At 36.7% G+C, this 18,925-nt stretch overlaps 1 protein-coding gene and 1 long non-coding RNA gene across 3 annotated transcripts; one reads left to right on the forward strand and one right to left on the reverse strand.

Annotated features, from left to right (window-relative positions):
* Window positions 1-746: 746 nt before the first annotated feature.
* On the reverse strand, window positions 747-5,080 carry LOC110912447 (soluble inorganic pyrophosphatase 4). The gene is made up of 10 exons (XM_022157156.2): window positions 4,949-5,080; window positions 4,804-4,852; window positions 3,094-3,238; window positions 2,970-2,998; window positions 2,308-2,373; window positions 2,078-2,185; window positions 1,892-1,957; window positions 1,685-1,805; window positions 1,470-1,551; window positions 747-1,059 (listed from the first exon to the last, which is right to left on the reverse strand). The coding sequence occupies exons 3-10, from the start codon at window positions 3,227-3,229 to the stop codon at window positions 1,017-1,019; spliced, it is 651 nt and encodes a 216-aa protein (XP_022012848.1). The 5' UTR covers window positions 3,230-3,238; window positions 4,804-4,852; window positions 4,949-5,080; the 3' UTR covers window positions 747-1,016.
* Window positions 5,081-17,373: 12,293 nt separating this feature from the next.
* LOC110910329 lies at window positions 17,374-18,712 on the forward strand. 2 transcript variants are annotated; one of them, XR_004877223.1, is made up of 4 exons: window positions 17,374-18,185; window positions 18,270-18,315; window positions 18,386-18,447; window positions 18,542-18,712. It is a non-coding gene; the product is annotated as an uncharacterized LOC110910329 (long non-coding RNA). The 2 variants fall into 2 exon arrangements; XR_004877222.1 differs by lacking the exon at window positions 18,270-18,315.
* Window positions 18,713-18,925: the final 213 nt, after the last annotated feature.

The following is an 18,925-nucleotide window of genomic DNA, read 5'->3' on the forward strand; positions in this document are numbered from 1 at the left end:
TTGTAAGTTACTCGAGACGGCTCACTTGAAGCTCAAGCATAAACCAAGCTCGACAAGACTCTTGAGGCTAAACGAGTGCGTATGTATATAGTTTGACATAGTGATAATAATTGTATAGAATTAGGATAATAAAACAAAACTAAATAATATATATTACGTTACGTAAAAACTATAATTATATACATGTCTAAAAAGTTATACATACATAATAATCAAAAAATCCCTAAATAAAAAGCCAGCCAAGCTTGAAAATTTCTGACCAGCCGAACTTGAGTTTTGGATACAAAGCTCAATACAAGCCGAACTCATTTACACTTCTATTCGTTGAGCTTCAACAAGGTTTCGAGACGCCAAACAAACTTGCAGAAAACCTTTAGCTGATTTCGACTGGTTGGAGAACAAGAACGAAAAGAAGAAAAAAAGGCAGAAAGCATGAATGAGCCGCTTGAAATTAGGGTCGGACGAAATATGAAGTCTTAGTCATAAACTCATAATAGAGAGGAAAAAAAAAGATTTAGTTGGGGTTTTTCTATACGAGCTCACCAAGGATGGTTGATCCACTTCACTTGATTAATATGTTTTTTTCTTTACAATATTTGAGTGAGCCAAACTGGACTCAGGTCTCAGAATATTGCTTGACCCAATTTAGCTTAACCTCATATCAAGGGAGCTTTGAACAACCCAATTTCCAACAACACTTTGGGCAAAATCTTAAAATTAACTGTTTTCATAAAAAAATCAATATATAAAATCAAATTAACTGAAAAATACTATAAAAAAACAGTTTAAAAGCGCAAAGTTTCTTTCCTTACATATTGCCAACCAATACATCAAGTGAAAAAAAAATGAAAAAATAGAATATATGTAACAATAAAACCATTTCTTCGGTACCATGAACACATGTTTCATGAGTACCTTTTTAAAGTCCCTGTCGTCGTCATCATATATAGCAATGAGAAAATTAAACTGCAGAAAATATAGGCGGCATCAATTATATATGGAGTAAACATCTTTCCCTATCTCCTCAAGCTCTCCACGATGTAGTCCGCATACAGATCCCTTCAAGTTACAAAACAAGCTCAATGTCACAAACGTGAGAGCATATATAACAAACACAGACGGATTATGGTCAATGTCACATATATGTATGTTGTGCATATAAGATAATAAACATAACATGTAGTGGGAAAGAGAACAAAATGCATCATGCAGTTAAAAACCGTCTTATGTATCACTTTCAAAACAATAAGTATCCACTATCTATGGGGTTCTTATAGTTCTCTACCAAAAATAATCTTGTATTGAACATCTGTCCTTTCTCTCTGTATATATATACACACACACACACACAAAGATAGATACATCATGAGAAGATCTACCATCTATGTCGTTAAAATATCATAGTGATTGGTGTGGATGATATAAAAAAAAAGTTATATAGATGAATGAAATGAAACACTTTTACTTACATGGAATGTTTGACCACCTCAATCGCCTCAGCAGACGGCAAGAAATCATTGACAGCAACCTCCTTATTCTCGTTCTTCTTGTCTAATTAAATGTCAAGATAAACAACATTAAATCCATTAACAATGAAATTGATTAAATGGGTCAGAATTGCCACATCATTACGAAAAAACAAAACTTCATGTCAAAATTAAATAATTGAGTTTTGAAATATTACAGTCTTCAAAGAAGCGGCGGATCTCTGCCAAACGATGTGGTGGGAGCTCCTTGATGTCATTGTAGTGTCTATACTCCGGATCATCAGCACATACTGCAATTATCTTATCATCTTTCTCTCCCTGATGTTATCAGCCAATGTCATTAATTTAATATAATAATAGTAGCAATAATAATAATATATTTTTTGTGAAATATAATATGATACCTGATCGATCATGGGCATGACACCAATCGCTTTTGCACGAAGAAAACAGCCTGGCAGGATTGGTTCCTGCAAGTATTTTCAAAACACCACAATATTGTTAAAATATTTCCCATTTGATATAAGAATTTCATGAACTCCAAACCATACACTAATGAGAAATGAATTATTAAGATAAATTTGGCATGCCTGCATGATAACCAAGACATCAAGTGGGTCGTTGTCCTCACAAAGAGTACGGGGTACAAAGCCATAGTTGTGAGGGTACACGACAGATGAATACAGGACACGATCAACCTGATAAAAAAGCACATATCAGTAATGCTAATAAATATTTACATTGTTACATATAAGAATAAGAATACTACTTGAACCAATAGAATCTAACTCATTACACCGGTAATTATTATAATATTTACCTTGATAAGTCCTGTTTTCTTGTCAAGCTCATACTTTACCTTGCTCCCCTTGCTAATTTCAATCACCTGCAAAATTGAAAAAAGGACATGATTGATGATAAAATCCTTTATATACACACACACACACAATCCCTTTGTATACATACACATAGTCCCATATGCAAGGATGGTGTTTCTAAAGGTGGCATTTCAAGTTTCAACCCATACACGTATTAATGGGTCATTTCCAGTTATCTCTAACGGATCAAACTGATAAGAGTAAGATCGGTCATTCCCAGTTATCTCTAACGGATCAAACTGATAAGAGTAAGAAAAAATAGCTGAAAGAGAAAAGTTGGCCTAGTAGGCCTAATGGTTCAAAAGGGTCAAAAATTACCCAAAGCGAATTTTAATTAATAGGTAATTATTTTATTCAATATAACAGATTATATAGAGATAATATAACTTTTGTTATCACTTATTGCCACACCAATTATTTATTAAATGTTTGGTTAAAAACTTCGGACAAAAGGTTTTCGGCTTAATTCAAATCGACCGGGATCAATTTAAAGGCACAAAAAAATTACTTCCGTATTTTGACATGTTACCCTTACTACCCATTTTGCCACCTCTAGTGATTTCAATTAATTAGACTTTAAACTATACAGATCAAACATCCTTACACAGTTGAATATTTTTGGTGCGTCTGGTCCTGCATTGGAGAATTATAAAAGTTACTATATCATTACACAAGGAATAATTATTTTATGAATTAAAAGGAACTAACTAGATAAACATATGAAATACCTATCTCAAGATCATGCCAAGGATGGGAAGCAGCCGACCGCCTCCTCATGGATGAAAGGATTCTTTCATTAAGAGGAGGATGTGTATGATGGTGAGAGACAGAAGATTTGTTTGGAGTCTCAATTGGTGGTGTCATTGTTGCAATCTGCACATGTAACCATATATTCAGGATGAAACAATTCTATTGTTTTTAAAAAGCTTACTTGCTGTAAAAACTAATTTCAGCATGTTGCTGTCAGTTGAATTTTACAAAAGAATTAAAATGTTGCTCTATTATATTGAAGGTCAGAGTAACAAAATAATTACTTGACAGTGAAAAGAGAACATTACTACAAGAACTTGTCATCAGTACAAATGTACAATAATGTTGTGTATAATAAGAATGTAAACAGATATACAATCTACACGGTAGGTCGGTAGCATAGCATATGTTATGACAATATATACAAAGCCAAAAAGTGTTTGTTTGGTGCAATAAACTGAATTTGGGGATCAAGTTGCACAGACGCTACATGTTACAGCATATGCATAAATTGTGTCACATCAATATTTCCAAAACTGTATGATATTAAGATCTATGAAATTCCTTAGCATTGTGATAGAGACAACCGACATTCATGAATTAAATAACCAGAATCATAGATATGGAACCGCATTTTTCACCATTTTAATATTTTTTTTTTAATTTCTCCTGCAAACCAGTGAAAGTGCCGAAAAACAATCCATATCTCGTCACAACCAACATACCAGAAAAATACTAAAACATGACACCATTAGGGCTGCAAACGAACCAAACGTTCGGCGAACAGTTCGTGAACCGTTCGGCGGGAAGTTCGTTTGTGTTTGTTCGTTTATTAAACAAACGAACACAAACAAGAAAATTTCGTTCGTTTCGTTAAATGAACGAACATGAACAGAGGCCGCGCTCGTTCATTTGTGTACATGAACATTCGGCATCGTGTTCGAAAGTTCATTGGTCTTTTTAGTTTTTATATTTTATTTAAATACTTCAAAATTCCGACAAATAAAATATTTAACAAGTGTCAGTGTATTATATATTATGTTCATGAACGCTTGTTTGTGTTCGTTTGTTTCCATTTGTGTTCATGAACATTAGTTTGTGCTCGTTAACGTTCGTTGCCTAAAATTAACAAACACACACAAACGAACACAAACAATTTCATTTCCTTAACAAACTAACACAAACATAAAATCTCATTCGGTAAGTGTTCATGAACACTTCGTGAACACATATATTTCTTAACAAACGAACCATTACTCTCAATAAAGAATATTAACAAAAACAGGCATCAACAGTTTAATACTTAGTGATACTCAGAGCATGTATCTTCTGCAACACATTGTCTAATCGAGAGCACTACACGTAAAATCCCCTTCACACACACAAATAAACTTTAGAAACACAAACATTTCACATCAAAACCCTAATATCGATTCAAAGCGTGTAAATATGTAACACGAAGCAATGTATCTTCACTAATTGAACAACAGCATCAAATCTACTATATTCGAACTTCAGAACCGCAATCATTTCACATCAAAACCCTAAAAACGAATCAAAGCGTGTAAATATGTAATACGAAGCAATAATCTGCGTGGAGTAAATGAACAAGTAAACAACATCATCAAAACTACTGAATTCGAACTTCATAAACAATATGTCAATAAGCGAGTGTACGAATCACAAACCTGAATTGAAATGTGAACCTGATGCAGAGAAAACGAACTGCAGATCTAGCTATTTAACAACAACGAAAACAAAAAGCGTACGAATCAAGCGAAAGATATCGATAGATACACAAAATGTAAGCAAGTTTAGAGAGAGAAAACTCACCTTCTAGAGAGAGAAAGTAAAGCTTCACGCGGTGGTTGTGTTCCCGCTATCTTCACCTTTCGCCATTTAAAAGCAAGCAAAGGTGTGGAAGAAAGTTTCTCTGTTACGCGTTTCCAAAACAAGACCTTTTCATAACGGAAATGTTTAATTGCCAGATAATTGTACAAGTATTGATAGGAAATGTACAAGTTGGAATGTTATGAAGGTGTGGATTTGGTAATTTTGTGTCTGGAAAATAAGGTTTACAGCTATTAAAGGGGGAAAATGCCATATGGAATTTTGGAATAAAAAAAGATGCTTGTTTAGGAGATGAGAATGTATTACGTGGCTGTGACACGGTGGATGTCGGTGGTGGGCCCCACTGCTACTGGGTCAAGTAGTGTATGTACGATAAGTCGATGACAATTCAACAAACTTAGTGGACGTTTGGTATGATTACAATAAGGAAAATTATCGCAATGTAATTGGTTTGTTGTGTATTTAATACCATGAATTTATTTAGTATACCTTCTTAGAATGGACCGGTTCGTTTGAGTTAATTTGAATAATTGTCATTTAAACTGGTCGATTAGTTTTTTTTAGAACAACTTTTTTTGTGTTAGGTTACCGCATTCTTCTTGAAATTGGAGAGTCCAATTGCCCCACTTCCGGTCAAACTATGTTATCTTAACCGTGCCCATGCTGGCTTCAGGGTTTGGCTTGGGCGTTCCCCTGATAAACCATACAGCCGGCTGTCACTTGACAGACGTTGTATCACCACAAGAGTTGAACACTCTCTGGCGTAACACACAACAAGACGAAAACCCGGGTGGGCTCAGGATAGAGCCTGACACCTCTTTAAGGAGGCTAGGCTCTATTCATCATTACCTAATCCACCAAAGTGACACAAGTGGAGATTGAACTTGAGTCTCCATTGGAGAACTCAAACTTTCTTACCACTAGACCACAAGTAATGGATTTAACTGATCGATTAGTGATACAGACAAATGGTTTGATTGAATTTCATTTTTTTTTTCTTTTTCAAAATCTTATTTGGTGATTTATTTACTACTTTAGATTTCATATTACCTTTAGAGTTAATTACTGTTATCGTCTCTGTGGTTTGTCAAAAATCATTATTTCAGTCCATTAGTTTAAAAATTGCGATTTCAGTCCCTGTGATTTCACTTCCGTAACCATTTCAGTCCCCGTGGTTTCACTTTCGTAACCATTTCAATCCATTTATTCTGTAAGTACATGGACTGAAATGGTTACGAGGTGGACTGAAATGGTTACGAAAGTAAAATCACGAGGACTGAAATCACAATTTTTAAACTAATAGACTGAAATAGTAATTTTTGATAAACCACAGGGCTAAAAATAGTAATTAACTCATACCTTTATTTCATGTTTCACATGTTGTTAACATTACAACTACACATCAAATATTTAAATAGTTATGTATCTTGTTTCAAGTGGGTTATATACATATAGATAAAGGTTTCTCTGCAAACAATGAAAATAGTAAGAAGGCTCATAAGACATATGAATTTACATGTATACATTATGTTTTGAACTTAGACATACTGTTTTGGACTATTTTGGAATGATATTCTATAAAAAAACACCAAAAGTAACACCAAAAGTATCATACGTTTAAAACTTAAAACATCATGCCAAGCAAATTAAGCAGTGTGTTTTAATAACATTTACCTCGTCGAGCCTTAGCGAGCTTTGTTTTGTAATCAAGCCTAAGCACGAGCTTAACTTATTGAGCCCACGAGCCTAAAAGAGTCTATTATTTATATTATTTTTATTTAATATACTAATTAATAGATAATAAACAATCCAAGCCCGAGCTTGAGAAACTACCAACGAGCCGAGCTCGAACTCGAGCTCTTAAAGGTTAATCGAGCTCGAGCTCGGGCTCGGCTCGTTTTAATCCCTACCTAAACTTTTGCGACGTCATTCGGCTTTTAAACAAGTTTGATCGGTAGACTAATATAATGGTCGGTTTGTTAACCAATCCGATTATGAAATATTGTCTGTAAATGCCCGTTTATGCTTTTTTTTTTTAGAACGACGACTTTCTTGTATTAGGCTACCGTACTCTCTAAAATTGGAGAGCCTAGTTGTCCCACTTCGACCAGACTATGTTATCTTAACCGGGCTTACACTGAATTTAGAGTTTGGGTTGAGCTTTTAAAATTATAAAGTTGAAATTCCAATTATATCTTAATGAAATAAAATCCTTCAAGAAGAAACAGATTTGACAACCACATGGGAAGACTTAAATCACCAAATTTTCACGAATATGCTTTTGTTCCATCGTAGAAAAAGACGAACGTGACTTGTCACCCTTAGCCCTAACTTCTAAGACGGAGACAGTCTTACAATTAAGATTATTTTATCTCATATATATGTGTTACATAATACACAGTATCATAATAAATCTGTATTGTGTTAATATAATATTGTTATACATACCAAACAATTATAAGACATAATCAATTTGATATTAGATACGTGCTAACACTCCAGACGAATCTTGTTGTATCTTACAATCTTAGCTAAGAAAGCATTATTTTTCCTTTTGCATATGGCCAAACTTGGCTTTATTTAAAAAGGTAATATTGCTTGATTTAAACAAAAGACAGTAATCCCAAAGGATATATAAACTATAAAAAGATAAAAATAATTGTGTGATTATGATTTCAAATAACTTCTAACTTACCATCTTCTAACTTACCATGAAAATTAATAAGTTATGTTTTGCTTGTATATTTAATTTTGGGGTTTGTTTGGTGAATTTTTTAAAAAGTTGTATGTCATCGATATATTGTAGTCACTATTGAGAATGTTTGAAACCAAAAACATTGTTTTTATGGCAGAAGAAAAAAAATACATCAACAAAAAATGAAAAGTTTTTATATATATTTTATTTTAATTGAATTATTAAATAAAAAAACTCTAGACAGAGAGTATGGACAAGATCAATTTTAGTAGGTAAGTCGTTGAAATTCAATTGGACTAAAAAGAAAATTAATTGTAACAAGTTTTTTTTTTATTTTTTAATTTCTTCTTATCAAGAAAACCACTAATTGAAAAAATTTTTTTAAGAGTAAATTACAAGTTTTGTCTTTTATATTTACACCAAATTGCAGGCGCTGTTCTTTTTTTCAAAAGTTTACAGGCGGTGTCCTTAACTTTTTAAAATCTTGCACGTTATGTCCTTTAGGCCAAACCCAGTTAGATTTTTTGGTTAAATCTGGTCATGTGTTTTGCACATGAGGGCATTGTTGTCATTTCATCTATTCAAGGACTATTATGTAAAATAACTTATGTTTAGGGACTAGTTGGTAATAAATTGAAAAATAAAAGAAATTTAATATGTTTGTCTCCGTCTCTTTGTCTCTTTCACCTCAGGAGACCTGCTTAACCTAAACCCTAACCCTAGCAACAACAATGGCGGACGATCCACCACTCTCCGATCCAATTCCGCCGCTCTGCTCCTCCGTCTTCTCCGGAGACCTCTCAAAACTGTAACGGAAATTGCTCGTGTAATTGTTCTGGAAATTACGGTTAGGATGTTGCTGGACGATTCGATGGTGGTACAGAGGTTTACGGAAATTGCTCCTATCACGTTACCGGACAATTCAATGGTGGTACAAAGGTTTTGATGGTGGTACAGAGAAATGGAGTACAGAAAATCCGATGGTGTTGGTTGTGGGGCGGTGCTGGGTGGTGGGTTAGGGACGGCGGTGGTTGTGGAAGGTGATTAATTGGGTTTATTTGTTAAGAGTTGAATCGAGTTGAATCGAGATGATCTGAATAATGAATCGAGATGATCTGAACAATCGCCATTAACGACTCTTTTCAGGTTCTTCTTTTTCCCCTCGCATCATTCGATCAGTCAAACTTATTATTAATCCTTCTCTTCTTCCTCCTAATTTCCATTTATTAATCTCCGGATATTCTGCTATTACATGTGGTGCTGGATGATTTGAATTGAATTGAATTGTTTTCAAGTTTTTGTTTGAATTGTATGTTATCATTTTACGAATTTTATGTTCTGACGGTTGAATTTGATGATGATTGTTGTGAATTCCAGATACATAGAGAGAGAGTTTATAAATTGTTTTATTTTTAAGTTTTGTAGAAAATAGTCCCTGAATAAAAGTTATTTACAAAATAGTCCCTGGAAATGTAAATAGACAAATATGCCTTCATGTGCAAGGCACATGACCAGATTTAATCAAAAAATCTAACTGGGTTTGGCCTAAAGGACATAACGTGCAAGATTTTGGAAGGTTAAGGACACTGCCTGTAAACTTTTAGAAAAAAAGGACAACGCCTGCAATTTGGTGTAAACATAAAGGACAAAACTTGTAATTTACTCTTTTTTTAATTTCTTCTTATCAAGAAAACCAATATTTATTTTGTATCCTAAATAAATTTAATCAATGGAATGTAATCCTTCCTTCAGGGCTCAACCACCTTCATAACAATCGTGCAAATGTGTAATCTATATATTGTATATAACCTTAAAATGCATGGTGGGTGAGGCCGACCATAGACTGTGTTATATTACTTTTGTTCACAAATTGCAAAATGACAAAGCTGGCCAACGTTTGTTTTTTCTTTTTTTTTTTGGTTAAAAATCCATCTTGTTTTCTCATATTAAAAAAATTCCAACTTAGAATATTTTAAATTAATCATGGGGCAAATTACATAAGGATAGCAGGTAGACGGGCAACAAACTGTGCCGCCACCCCTTCTGAATAGAAAACCCTAACCTACTAAAAACAAAGCCTCGCCCCTGAGGGGTCGAAAAGTTACCGTGGACTACACGCTGAACTCTAGCCAAGAATCGAACCGCCTCCGGCGCCAAGGAGCCGAACGTGTCAAACGCCAGAGGGACAAAGACATGCTGATTATCCTCACAAGCTTTCGCGTGCTTTTCCATCTTCTTTGACTCTGCTTTCAGTACCGCTTGCCCCGCCACAAACCTATTTTCCCGGAACCCGACTAAAGGGGATACACCTGTGAGATCGGCACAAGCATGTATCCCGCCCTCCTAACCAAAAACTAGCACATCAGTCGGGCGTAGGGTGTACCTCCCTTCCGCTGGGTCCGTAAGAAAATTAACTGGTGCCTCTTTCTTTGCCGAGATCCCTTCTCGTCTGAGAATATCCATTAATGCATCTCGAACAAAGTCATGGCGATACTTAAAGCCCGACAACTCTCTACAGTGTAACACATGCTCCCCGTATTTATCCAGACATGCTTTACGGCAGACTGGGCAGGTTTGATCATTCGAGAACATGGGGATCATCAGACGGTACTTAAGGATTGACCGATACTCCACCGCTGACATACGTTGACCCAGACCTCCGATAGGAATAACAGTTAAGAAATCCTGGGCGTGAGGCCTCTGTAGGCATTCAATGACGGCTTTCTGGCGAGGGGATAAATGGAAATCTTCTCCCAAACTTTGTGCGATTCGACAATAAAGGTCATTCGCCAAAGTTTTCTGTGGCGTTTTGGGGGCGGTGTCCTTGTTAGAGAAACCGCCGAGATCAAAGTCCGGGAGAGATTCATGCAAGCGTTCCAAGGCGCTGGCATAATCCGGGTCAGTGTTAGCAACCCCACTGTTACGTAAGATGTGGTCCTGCAACTCCCAAGATTGGGACCTGGAAGCCACAAAGGCATAGGCAGCCACATCCTGGGCCGAAAGAAGGCCTAACCCACCAAGCCGCATCGGCAAGGTCGCGATCCGCCACTGGACTTCACCAAAAAAAGCCCCCCCCACATACGACAATGTCTTCTATTGCTTCTCGAAGACCTTTATCAAAACATGAAATAGCATCATCCACAAAGGGGGGTAGGTAAGTTCGCAAACCATATAGCAACTTTGCAACCCCCATACAAGATCTAAGCAAGAGGAGTTCGCTTTGAGGATCCCGCAACAAAGGAAGGTGTCCCATAATATCAACAGCTCGCGTTGCCCTTTTAGCCGCTAGACCACTAATGAAACTGGCATCACGGCTGACTGCCCCTCATAGCAGTTTGACACCTCTCTCCGGCCTCCCAATCTCACTGGGGAAACGCCCTGGCCGTACCTTCACCCCGTTGCATGTCGGCCAAAATAACTCAGTTTTTCTAATATTAAGTCGTAGCCCCAAGGCTGGACCCTCCGAACGAATGATGTCAAGAGCTTTAGCAACCTAAACAGCATCCCCGATAATCGTCCCATCATCCAAGTACCAAGCATGGAAGGGGAGTTTGCAGTTTTCCTACACCCGTAGCACTAAGGGGTGTAAGGCTAGGGCAAAAAGCAAAGGTCCTAATGGATCCCCTTGCTGGACCCCCGTGAATGCTCCGATGTGGTCATTCCCCACGTATAGCCTAGCAGGCTGGGCATACAGAAATTTAACCCACGGGAATATAGAGGGGCAATGGCGATGGACCTCGTGAAGCAAAACCGAACGGTTAACTAAGTTGAAAGCGTTAGAGAAATCAACCGTAAGCATGGCTAGCGAGCCATCTGAATGAAAAGAATTAAGGAACCTGTTAGCGCTGTGCAGCACCGCCTCCGCCCCAATGGGGACCCCTACCCCAAATTGGTAGTCCCCCAAGTACTTAACAACTTCTTTCCCAACTTTCTGCATTGCTACTTTGGAGACCAATCATCTCCAAATTGCCCCCACAGCAATGGGGCGAATTCCATTATCAGGTTTCAACAAAGGGGTTAGAGGGGCCGAAGCAACAAAATCCGCAAGCACCCTATGACATAACCCCCTAGCTAAAGGTTCACCAATTCAGTGATGGCAGTAAGCAGTCCCGAGGTAGTCGCCGACCCCTCCCCGCTAAGAGCGTCCAAGAGGTGTTGGGCCCGGAGGCCATCTCGCCCACAAGATGTCCCTTTCGGGAAAGATTTCACACACCTGTGGACGCAGTCCTTATCCACGGATAACGCAGGTTGGGAAATAGGGGTTGAAGGGGGGTTCGGTGGCGGCGCGAAGGGATGTTTGTCGATAAGGACTTGCATGGTAGATTCCCCCCGAGGAGCAACCCCACTGGAACACAGCACCTTAACTGCAGCAGTGAAGTGACCATCACTCACTTTCCTGAGACATTGCTTGATGTTTGGGCTAACCTCCTCAGCTATCTCCCAGTGTGCCTCAACCTCACGCACGACCCCTTCTCCACTATCGGCGAGTAGGGAATTGACCAAAATCTCAAACCCAGAGCCCTCTTTCCACATAGCTAAGGCCCGCAAAATACTATCACTTTGCAAGGACTTTCGATTACCTGACTTCACTCTTGCCTGGAAGACGGCTTAACCACCTTAAGGGTACAACGTGGTAAGAGTAAGAGTTTAACCCAACTTTCAACAGTCCCAGGGGAGGCCACTACTTTATGGATGGCACCTGTCAAAGCTTGTGTAAATGCCAAACGACAGCTTGGGGGGATGCTCTTAACAGTTCGATCTGGAAGGGAGAAAACACGTTCAAGGAGAGAGACATCTCCCATCACTCCCTGCGGGGTCCTAAGCTCAAATACCACCCCAGGATCTTGGGGCCTTGGGATCCCCACGATAAAATCCTCATCAGACCCGGATTTCCTAGAGAACGTGAAAACACCATCAGGATGATGACACCCCCTACTAAGTGCGTGTGTCTTCATGCACATCCCACACAACCAATATCCAAAAACCCGCAGGGTTTCCCCAACATTCGAAAACAAGTCTAAATCCTTGGAAAGTGCATCCTGAAGGGATTCTTTACGATCATTTTTAAAATGAAATTGCTGAAAATGCGCGATCAATCTGTTATACCCAGAAGACCCGGGCTTGCCGTCTTTACACTTGTGGAAGTTCCTAAAGGGGCATAGCCACACTCCATTGGACGAGGTGGAGCCAACATCCCCTTCAGAGGCACTGGATGCCATGCTCCTACCCTTGGAAGACCCCATTAGAAACAATCAAAACCGAGAAGAGATAACAAGTCCCCCGTCTCGAGGTGAGGAGGAGGCCAGGTATCAACCCGCCCAAGAAACGAAGAGAGGAAAGCAACCTATAGTTGCTCACCCTCCTAGACACCCCGCCAAATGGTTTTTACAGTCGATCAATCAGCCGTGTTTAGCACTTTGGGTTGTCTTTAAGTGGGTTATAACCAAGATCACTTTTTTTACAGTTTTCTCTCAGACAATCCAACAAACACCTGGTGGGCACTTTGTTGGTACTTAAAGTTTGAAAGCAGAATACAAAAAGCCACTGAGGGAGAAAATTGATTAATGAGGAAGAGAGTCTAGAGGAAGAATGGTATGAAAATGGTAAATCCCATATGAGCTAAATTACGGAACAAAATGCTTCAGAACATAAAAGCTAAATTACGATTTAAGGATAAGAATAAAGAGAACCTATTGGTTTACTCGAGATGACAGGCGCGGACTGCAGACGCCGGAGGGACGGAGCCGGTGAGCCCGGCGGAGGAACGCAGCAGCAAGCAGAGAGAGGGAGCAAGAAAGAAAGAAAATATCACATCACATGAAGAAACGGTACCTTTTAAATTGACAAAAATAACTTTCTAACTTGACAAAAATAACCCTCTACTTTCTAACTTGACAAAAAGACCCTTATACTTTCTAACTTTTCTTTAACCCTCAAACCTTTGACATAAATTCGAGTTCGTTTACACGTTAACGTATTTTTGTTTGAAAACGAGCCAGGGTCAATTATAAATGTGTTCTTTTTATGTACGTTTTAAGTTGGACTACGGTTTGACGTAAATTTTGTTTGGAAACGAATTGGGTCAAATGTAATACGTCTCGATTCAACGGTATAAATTTGAGTTAGCGTATGTTTCGACGTAAATTTAGTTCGGAAATGAGTCTGGTCGATTGTAGTCTATACATTATCATGTTGTGTATGGCGCCGCCGCAAGGCGCGGTGAGTAAAAAAACTAGTATTAATAAATGAAAAGGATTTGGGCCATGTGGCATGTGATGATGAAACAATTTGCTGATGTGGCATATTATGGTGTAAGATTTAGGTGGGAAGCAATCTCAATCTTCCATTCTCTATTTGGGACGCGGGATCCGAAACAACGTGGAAAGACACGGGATCCATACAATCCATATGATCCGGGTATTTAAATGCTTAAAAACCCTAAATCTACACCTTTTCACCGCCGCTTTAGTCTTCTCCTTCACGCAATGATAAACCCTAGCCACCTCTCCTTCATCGCTCAATTGGAGAAGCAATCTCTTCTCTTCACCGACTCAATAACCAGGTATGAAATCTTTTATTATTGTTTATTGTAATGTTTAATCTATTGTATCTTCTTCAATCCTCAATCATCTCGATTCTCTCATCAATAATCCGTTAATCCAGTTCGATGAGTGGTTTCGTTTGTTCTCCAAGTGGTAGTGGGTGGTCGTTTACAACAGTTGTGGATGTTTCATTTGGGTGATTTTTTTTATATAAAATCAATTGTTAGGTTGATAATCAGGTTTTTTTCTATTTTTTGGGGTAATTGATTGGAGTTTTCATCATCTTTTGAGTAATTCTTTTCAATTGATGTTTAATCTCTGGGATTAATGCTTCAATTTTAGGGTTCTTGCACATTATTCAATTTTAGGGTTCAATTTAGATAGCACACAACACATGGAAATTGGCTTATAATAACTGTTGGTTGTATAATTGTTGCTAATAATTATTTGTTTTTATAACGCATAAGAGTCTGATGGAAATAATGTTGTGAACATCATATATGGATCTTGAGGAAAGAAGTACCGATATTTTAAGGTAAATGATTATTTACTTAAATTTGCATCAAAATAAGGAGGATTTATTTGGTTTATATATGATGTTTGATGCATGAATATAGATTTGTACTTATTTTCATTTGATGTTTGATGCATGAATATATTTTTTTCCATCTTCATACGTTGAATTTACAACATATATCAAAACCATATTTGTCTGGTTTAAGCGATGAGTTGATAAATAAAGGAATACGCTTTATACTGATTCGAAATCTATATGTTGTTATCTTTTTCTTTGAAGCATAATAATTTTTTTACTTCAAATTTTATACTAATTTATCAAATTTGTTATTTTTACCAGCAATCTTTTTGACAAGGATGTCCCCTCACCCTTCCATGAACAAGGAAACCACCCTCCTATTACATGTTAGCAATTTGTTGGAATGATGCTCTTCCTGAACTTTTTTCGTCATGAGAAATTGTGAGCATCTTTTGCTTGACACATGGTGTTCGGTTTATAACTAAAACAGTGAAAACGCCAGAAGTTAAGGTAGAAATATCATTATAATTTGTTTCTCTCTGCACTTTAAATAAGGTTTAAATAACGAGGCCTCTTTTTTTACTTCTTTGATGATCTGTCCATTATTTTTTATCTCATTAGTAAATCCCTAATTCTCATCCTACATCGGTACTTTGAGTTATAAACATTACTGATAACTGATCATATATTTGCACAAGGGAATCACATGATGTCCAGGGTGTAGCTTATAATCTTCAGTGTAGCTTTCCCTATATATGTTTTATTCTAATCTTTTTTTTGTGAACGTTGTTTAACAGCAAAAAAAAAAAAAAAAACATTTGAGTCCTTAAATATTTGCCCAAAAATATTGTAATATATTACAAGCCATGGACCAATCTTCAGGTAAATTTTGTTTTACTGATGTCGTCTACTGAATGTTCATTTGGCATAGAAACTGGGAGTAAATTAATTTGAAAAGGTGCATGTGAGTTGCTAAATTATGATAGTGTCATGGAGCTGGAAGTGTCATAGGGTGTGCTATTTGCTTTTGAAAATAGCTTCTACGTTTTCTTTTGCGGAGCTGCTAAAAGAGCTAATGGCAATTGCTAGAACTTCTTATCGATATAATTTTTTTATTTATAGTAACGACGATAAGCAAGTAGCCAATCTATTTTAGCATTTTCTTTTCTGTAGAAAAGGGAGTGATAGTGTATGTTTGGCAAAATGGTTGAGTAGGGGTGTTTTACATGAAAAGATTATTTATATTATATTACCAACCAACAGTTTTCTACCCAAAATGTGGCCATGATGGAAAAAATAAAGGTAGCATAAGTAGTTTGAATACAAATATTGCAGCAACAGGTTGTAACGGTCTTTGGAATCGGCTGTTTTAGGGTTGTGATGATGACCAAGTCTTGATCTGAGCCCAATGTTCATAGAAGAAGAGGTTTGGGTTACTCTCTTGATGATATTTTGTGTTTCACGTGTAAAGTCTCTTATTGTTTTCCATTAATGTGTTCTTATCACACACGAGCAGGTAGTATATCTTAACAATTTTGCACGCACTTATTAATATTTGTAATTTTTTTATCTATATGTTGATTTTCTTTCCTCATGATTGTATTGTAGGGATGGACCACAATTACAGTTGAGTAGGGATCCTGCTCTATCAAGAGGATTAATGTTTTAAGCAGAACCATTATGGGACTCTTAGCAGATGTTTAGCAATCGCTGTTGATGAACTGAGAAACGTACATGTTATTTTAGATGAAAGGGTGTTTATTCACTATTCATCCATGTGAGCTATGTAATGATTTTTTTACTGTAGCAATATTTTATGAAATTTATTTGTTTTATCAGGTTCATGAAGCGGTTTTTGATCTTCCAGTAGAGATTGCCAAAATCAGAAGAACAATCGAAAAAATTAAAGAAGGTATAACGTTAACCTAATTTTAACTCAATTTTCTCTTGGTTGTCGGTGATTGCATGTTAGTTGGCTTAGCGGTGGTCTGTTTATATTTACTATAAGACTACAAGAGTCAGATTTGTCATTTTGTATATGGGTTTGTTTGGGAACTCTTTTCTTAGAAGAAACTTTTGTCATATATTTAAGTTGTGCATTTATATGTTATTGAATCTTTCCTAACAGTGGAAACAATAAACTTGGGATTTATAGGTTAGACACACATCAAGGATGCAGCAGATCGCTATGGATGTCAGTTGTGTGGATCCAACATATTGCTATGGAAGCAAACATTGTGGTTCTTCTCTAAGCCATGCTCTTTAGGTAAAAAAATCAGGTATATACACCCGTGAATAATTGTTTTATTTTTACTATTTGCTTGACTAATATTATTTTTTTTTGTTTCTACTGATTATTGTGACGTAATATTATTCGATGGTAGATAATCCAGAAGACAGTGATAGCGAAAATGATGAAGATGAACAAACCGGTTAGACTGAAATCGAAATTCGCCTCTTTGTTTTTCATTCTATCGCATCAGGTACCTTCAATATCAACGAGAAGTCATTCTTTTTGTTTATTTTGTTTATTTGGATTATTAATTGTTGTTTCTAATTCTTAAGGAAATTTTCTGCTTGCAGCAAAATAATCGAAAGACCTTTTGTCCTATATGCAATCGGTCACAATGGTTGTCCGTTCGATTTCGAGTGATTATGTTATTTGGTTTCAAATTTGATGATGAGGAATTGTGGGTTTTCTTTCAGTGTCGTCTAAAGAGGTCTCGAAACCATAATTCGATAGTTCTTCCTTAATTGTCAACTGTTGACTAACGATTTGATGCTACTTGTGAAAGAAAATTGTGAGTGTAAGTTAAATATGATAATCGCTTTTTGGTGATATTGGGATTAATGATTTCATTCGTCGCAATCGCTCTTCTACTTTTCCCTTTCGTAGTCCTAATGATTATAGTAATCTATGATAATGAAGAAACGGTATCAATCGGTAAATGAATGATGGTTTTCTTATTTGTTGATTGATGTGCATCTTTTCTAACTGTTCTCTTTGCTTTTGAAAGGGACTATCTGCCTCAAGCTTATCTCTTTATCTTGGAAAATCTGAGCTATCGTTTCTCCCTTCAAATATCCAGGTATTACAGAGAATTGTCTTGCTATTGCAATTACTTTTTACATACATACCTTTTGTTTTATTTCGGCGCATTCCGGAAAAGTGGGAAGCGAATGCTGGCGTTGATGTGTAACTGAAGGTGCGTGTAAGGAATCCATCAGTGTTGATAGCATAATGGTTGTTAGACGTGAGCCTTCAAGAAATGACTATAGGATTCTCATAGCAGCTGGCTTGGCCAAAGCTTCTTGATCATCCATTTGTTGCAGGTTCTCTTGATATTTGAGGCTGGGATACTTATCTTCTCTTTATGAGTTCTAAGCGGGGTACCATTTGATTCAACAACAAATGGTGGAGATTTTAAAGAGGAACTGTATCAAAAGGTGATGTATGTTAGATATTAGCTACATGTATATCCTCACGTTGCTTGCTTATTTTTGTTAACTAAATTCGGTTATCAAAAGCAGTTGTAATGGCATGAATATGATGCAGAATCTTCTTACACCCTTCATGGTAGCTTGTGCTGTAATACGTTAGTAATTTTATTTTTTTCATTTCCAAATTGTTTTTATTTTGTGTACAGATTTAATTTCTTTCCTTTGATTTAAAATGGAGGATGTTGTGATAAAGCAAGATGAGCTGAAGGTATATTTTTGATAACTACTGATGTTGTAGATCTTATCTTCTTATTGTTGACATATTACATGAAGGTGATTTTTTTATTTATTTTGAATTTTAGAATGACGATTACATGATGGAAAATCAATTTTGGTATGGACCAGAAAACGTTAACAGTTGGTGATTAGCTTGCAACATTGCTGATGAAAAAGATAGTGATAGACTGGTAGTGCTGAGATTATTTTCTACGTGTATCATTTCAGTCCTTACAAATCCCAATTTGAGTTAGAAAGTAGTGACGAGGTGATGTTTGTTTTTAATTTTGAATTGCAGTCTGATTATTTATATAGATTTGTACACTTTGTGATAATGTATATTAAATTTCCGACCCGCGAAGTTCGCGGGTGATAACCTTGTGTAATATATATATATATATATATATATATATATATATATATATAGGGGATGGTTCAAATGAAAACCACTTTTATTGTGAAAACTTGAA

The sequence above is a fragment of the Helianthus annuus genome, chromosome 13 (assembly GCF_002127325.2).
Source record: "Helianthus annuus cultivar XRQ/B chromosome 13, HanXRQr2.0-SUNRISE, whole genome shotgun sequence".
In the NCBI taxonomy this organism is placed as follows: Eukaryota; Viridiplantae; Streptophyta; class Magnoliopsida; order Asterales; family Asteraceae; genus Helianthus; species Helianthus annuus.

Excerpts from the sequence above, each read along its gene's own strand:
- LOC110912447 (XM_022157156.2), bottom strand. The coding sequence starts at position 3,229 with ATGACACCACCAATTGAGACTCCAAACAAATCTTCTGTCTCTCACCAT. Across the intron at positions 1,958-2,077 it reads ATGTCTTGGTTATCATGCAG|GAACCAATCCTGCCAGGCTG; the intron begins GCATGCCAAATT and ends AAATACTTGCAG. Across the intron at positions 1,060-1,469 it reads GAGGTGGTCAAACATTCCAT|GGATCTGTATGCGGACTACA; the intron begins GTAAGTAAAAGT and ends TGTAACTTGAAG.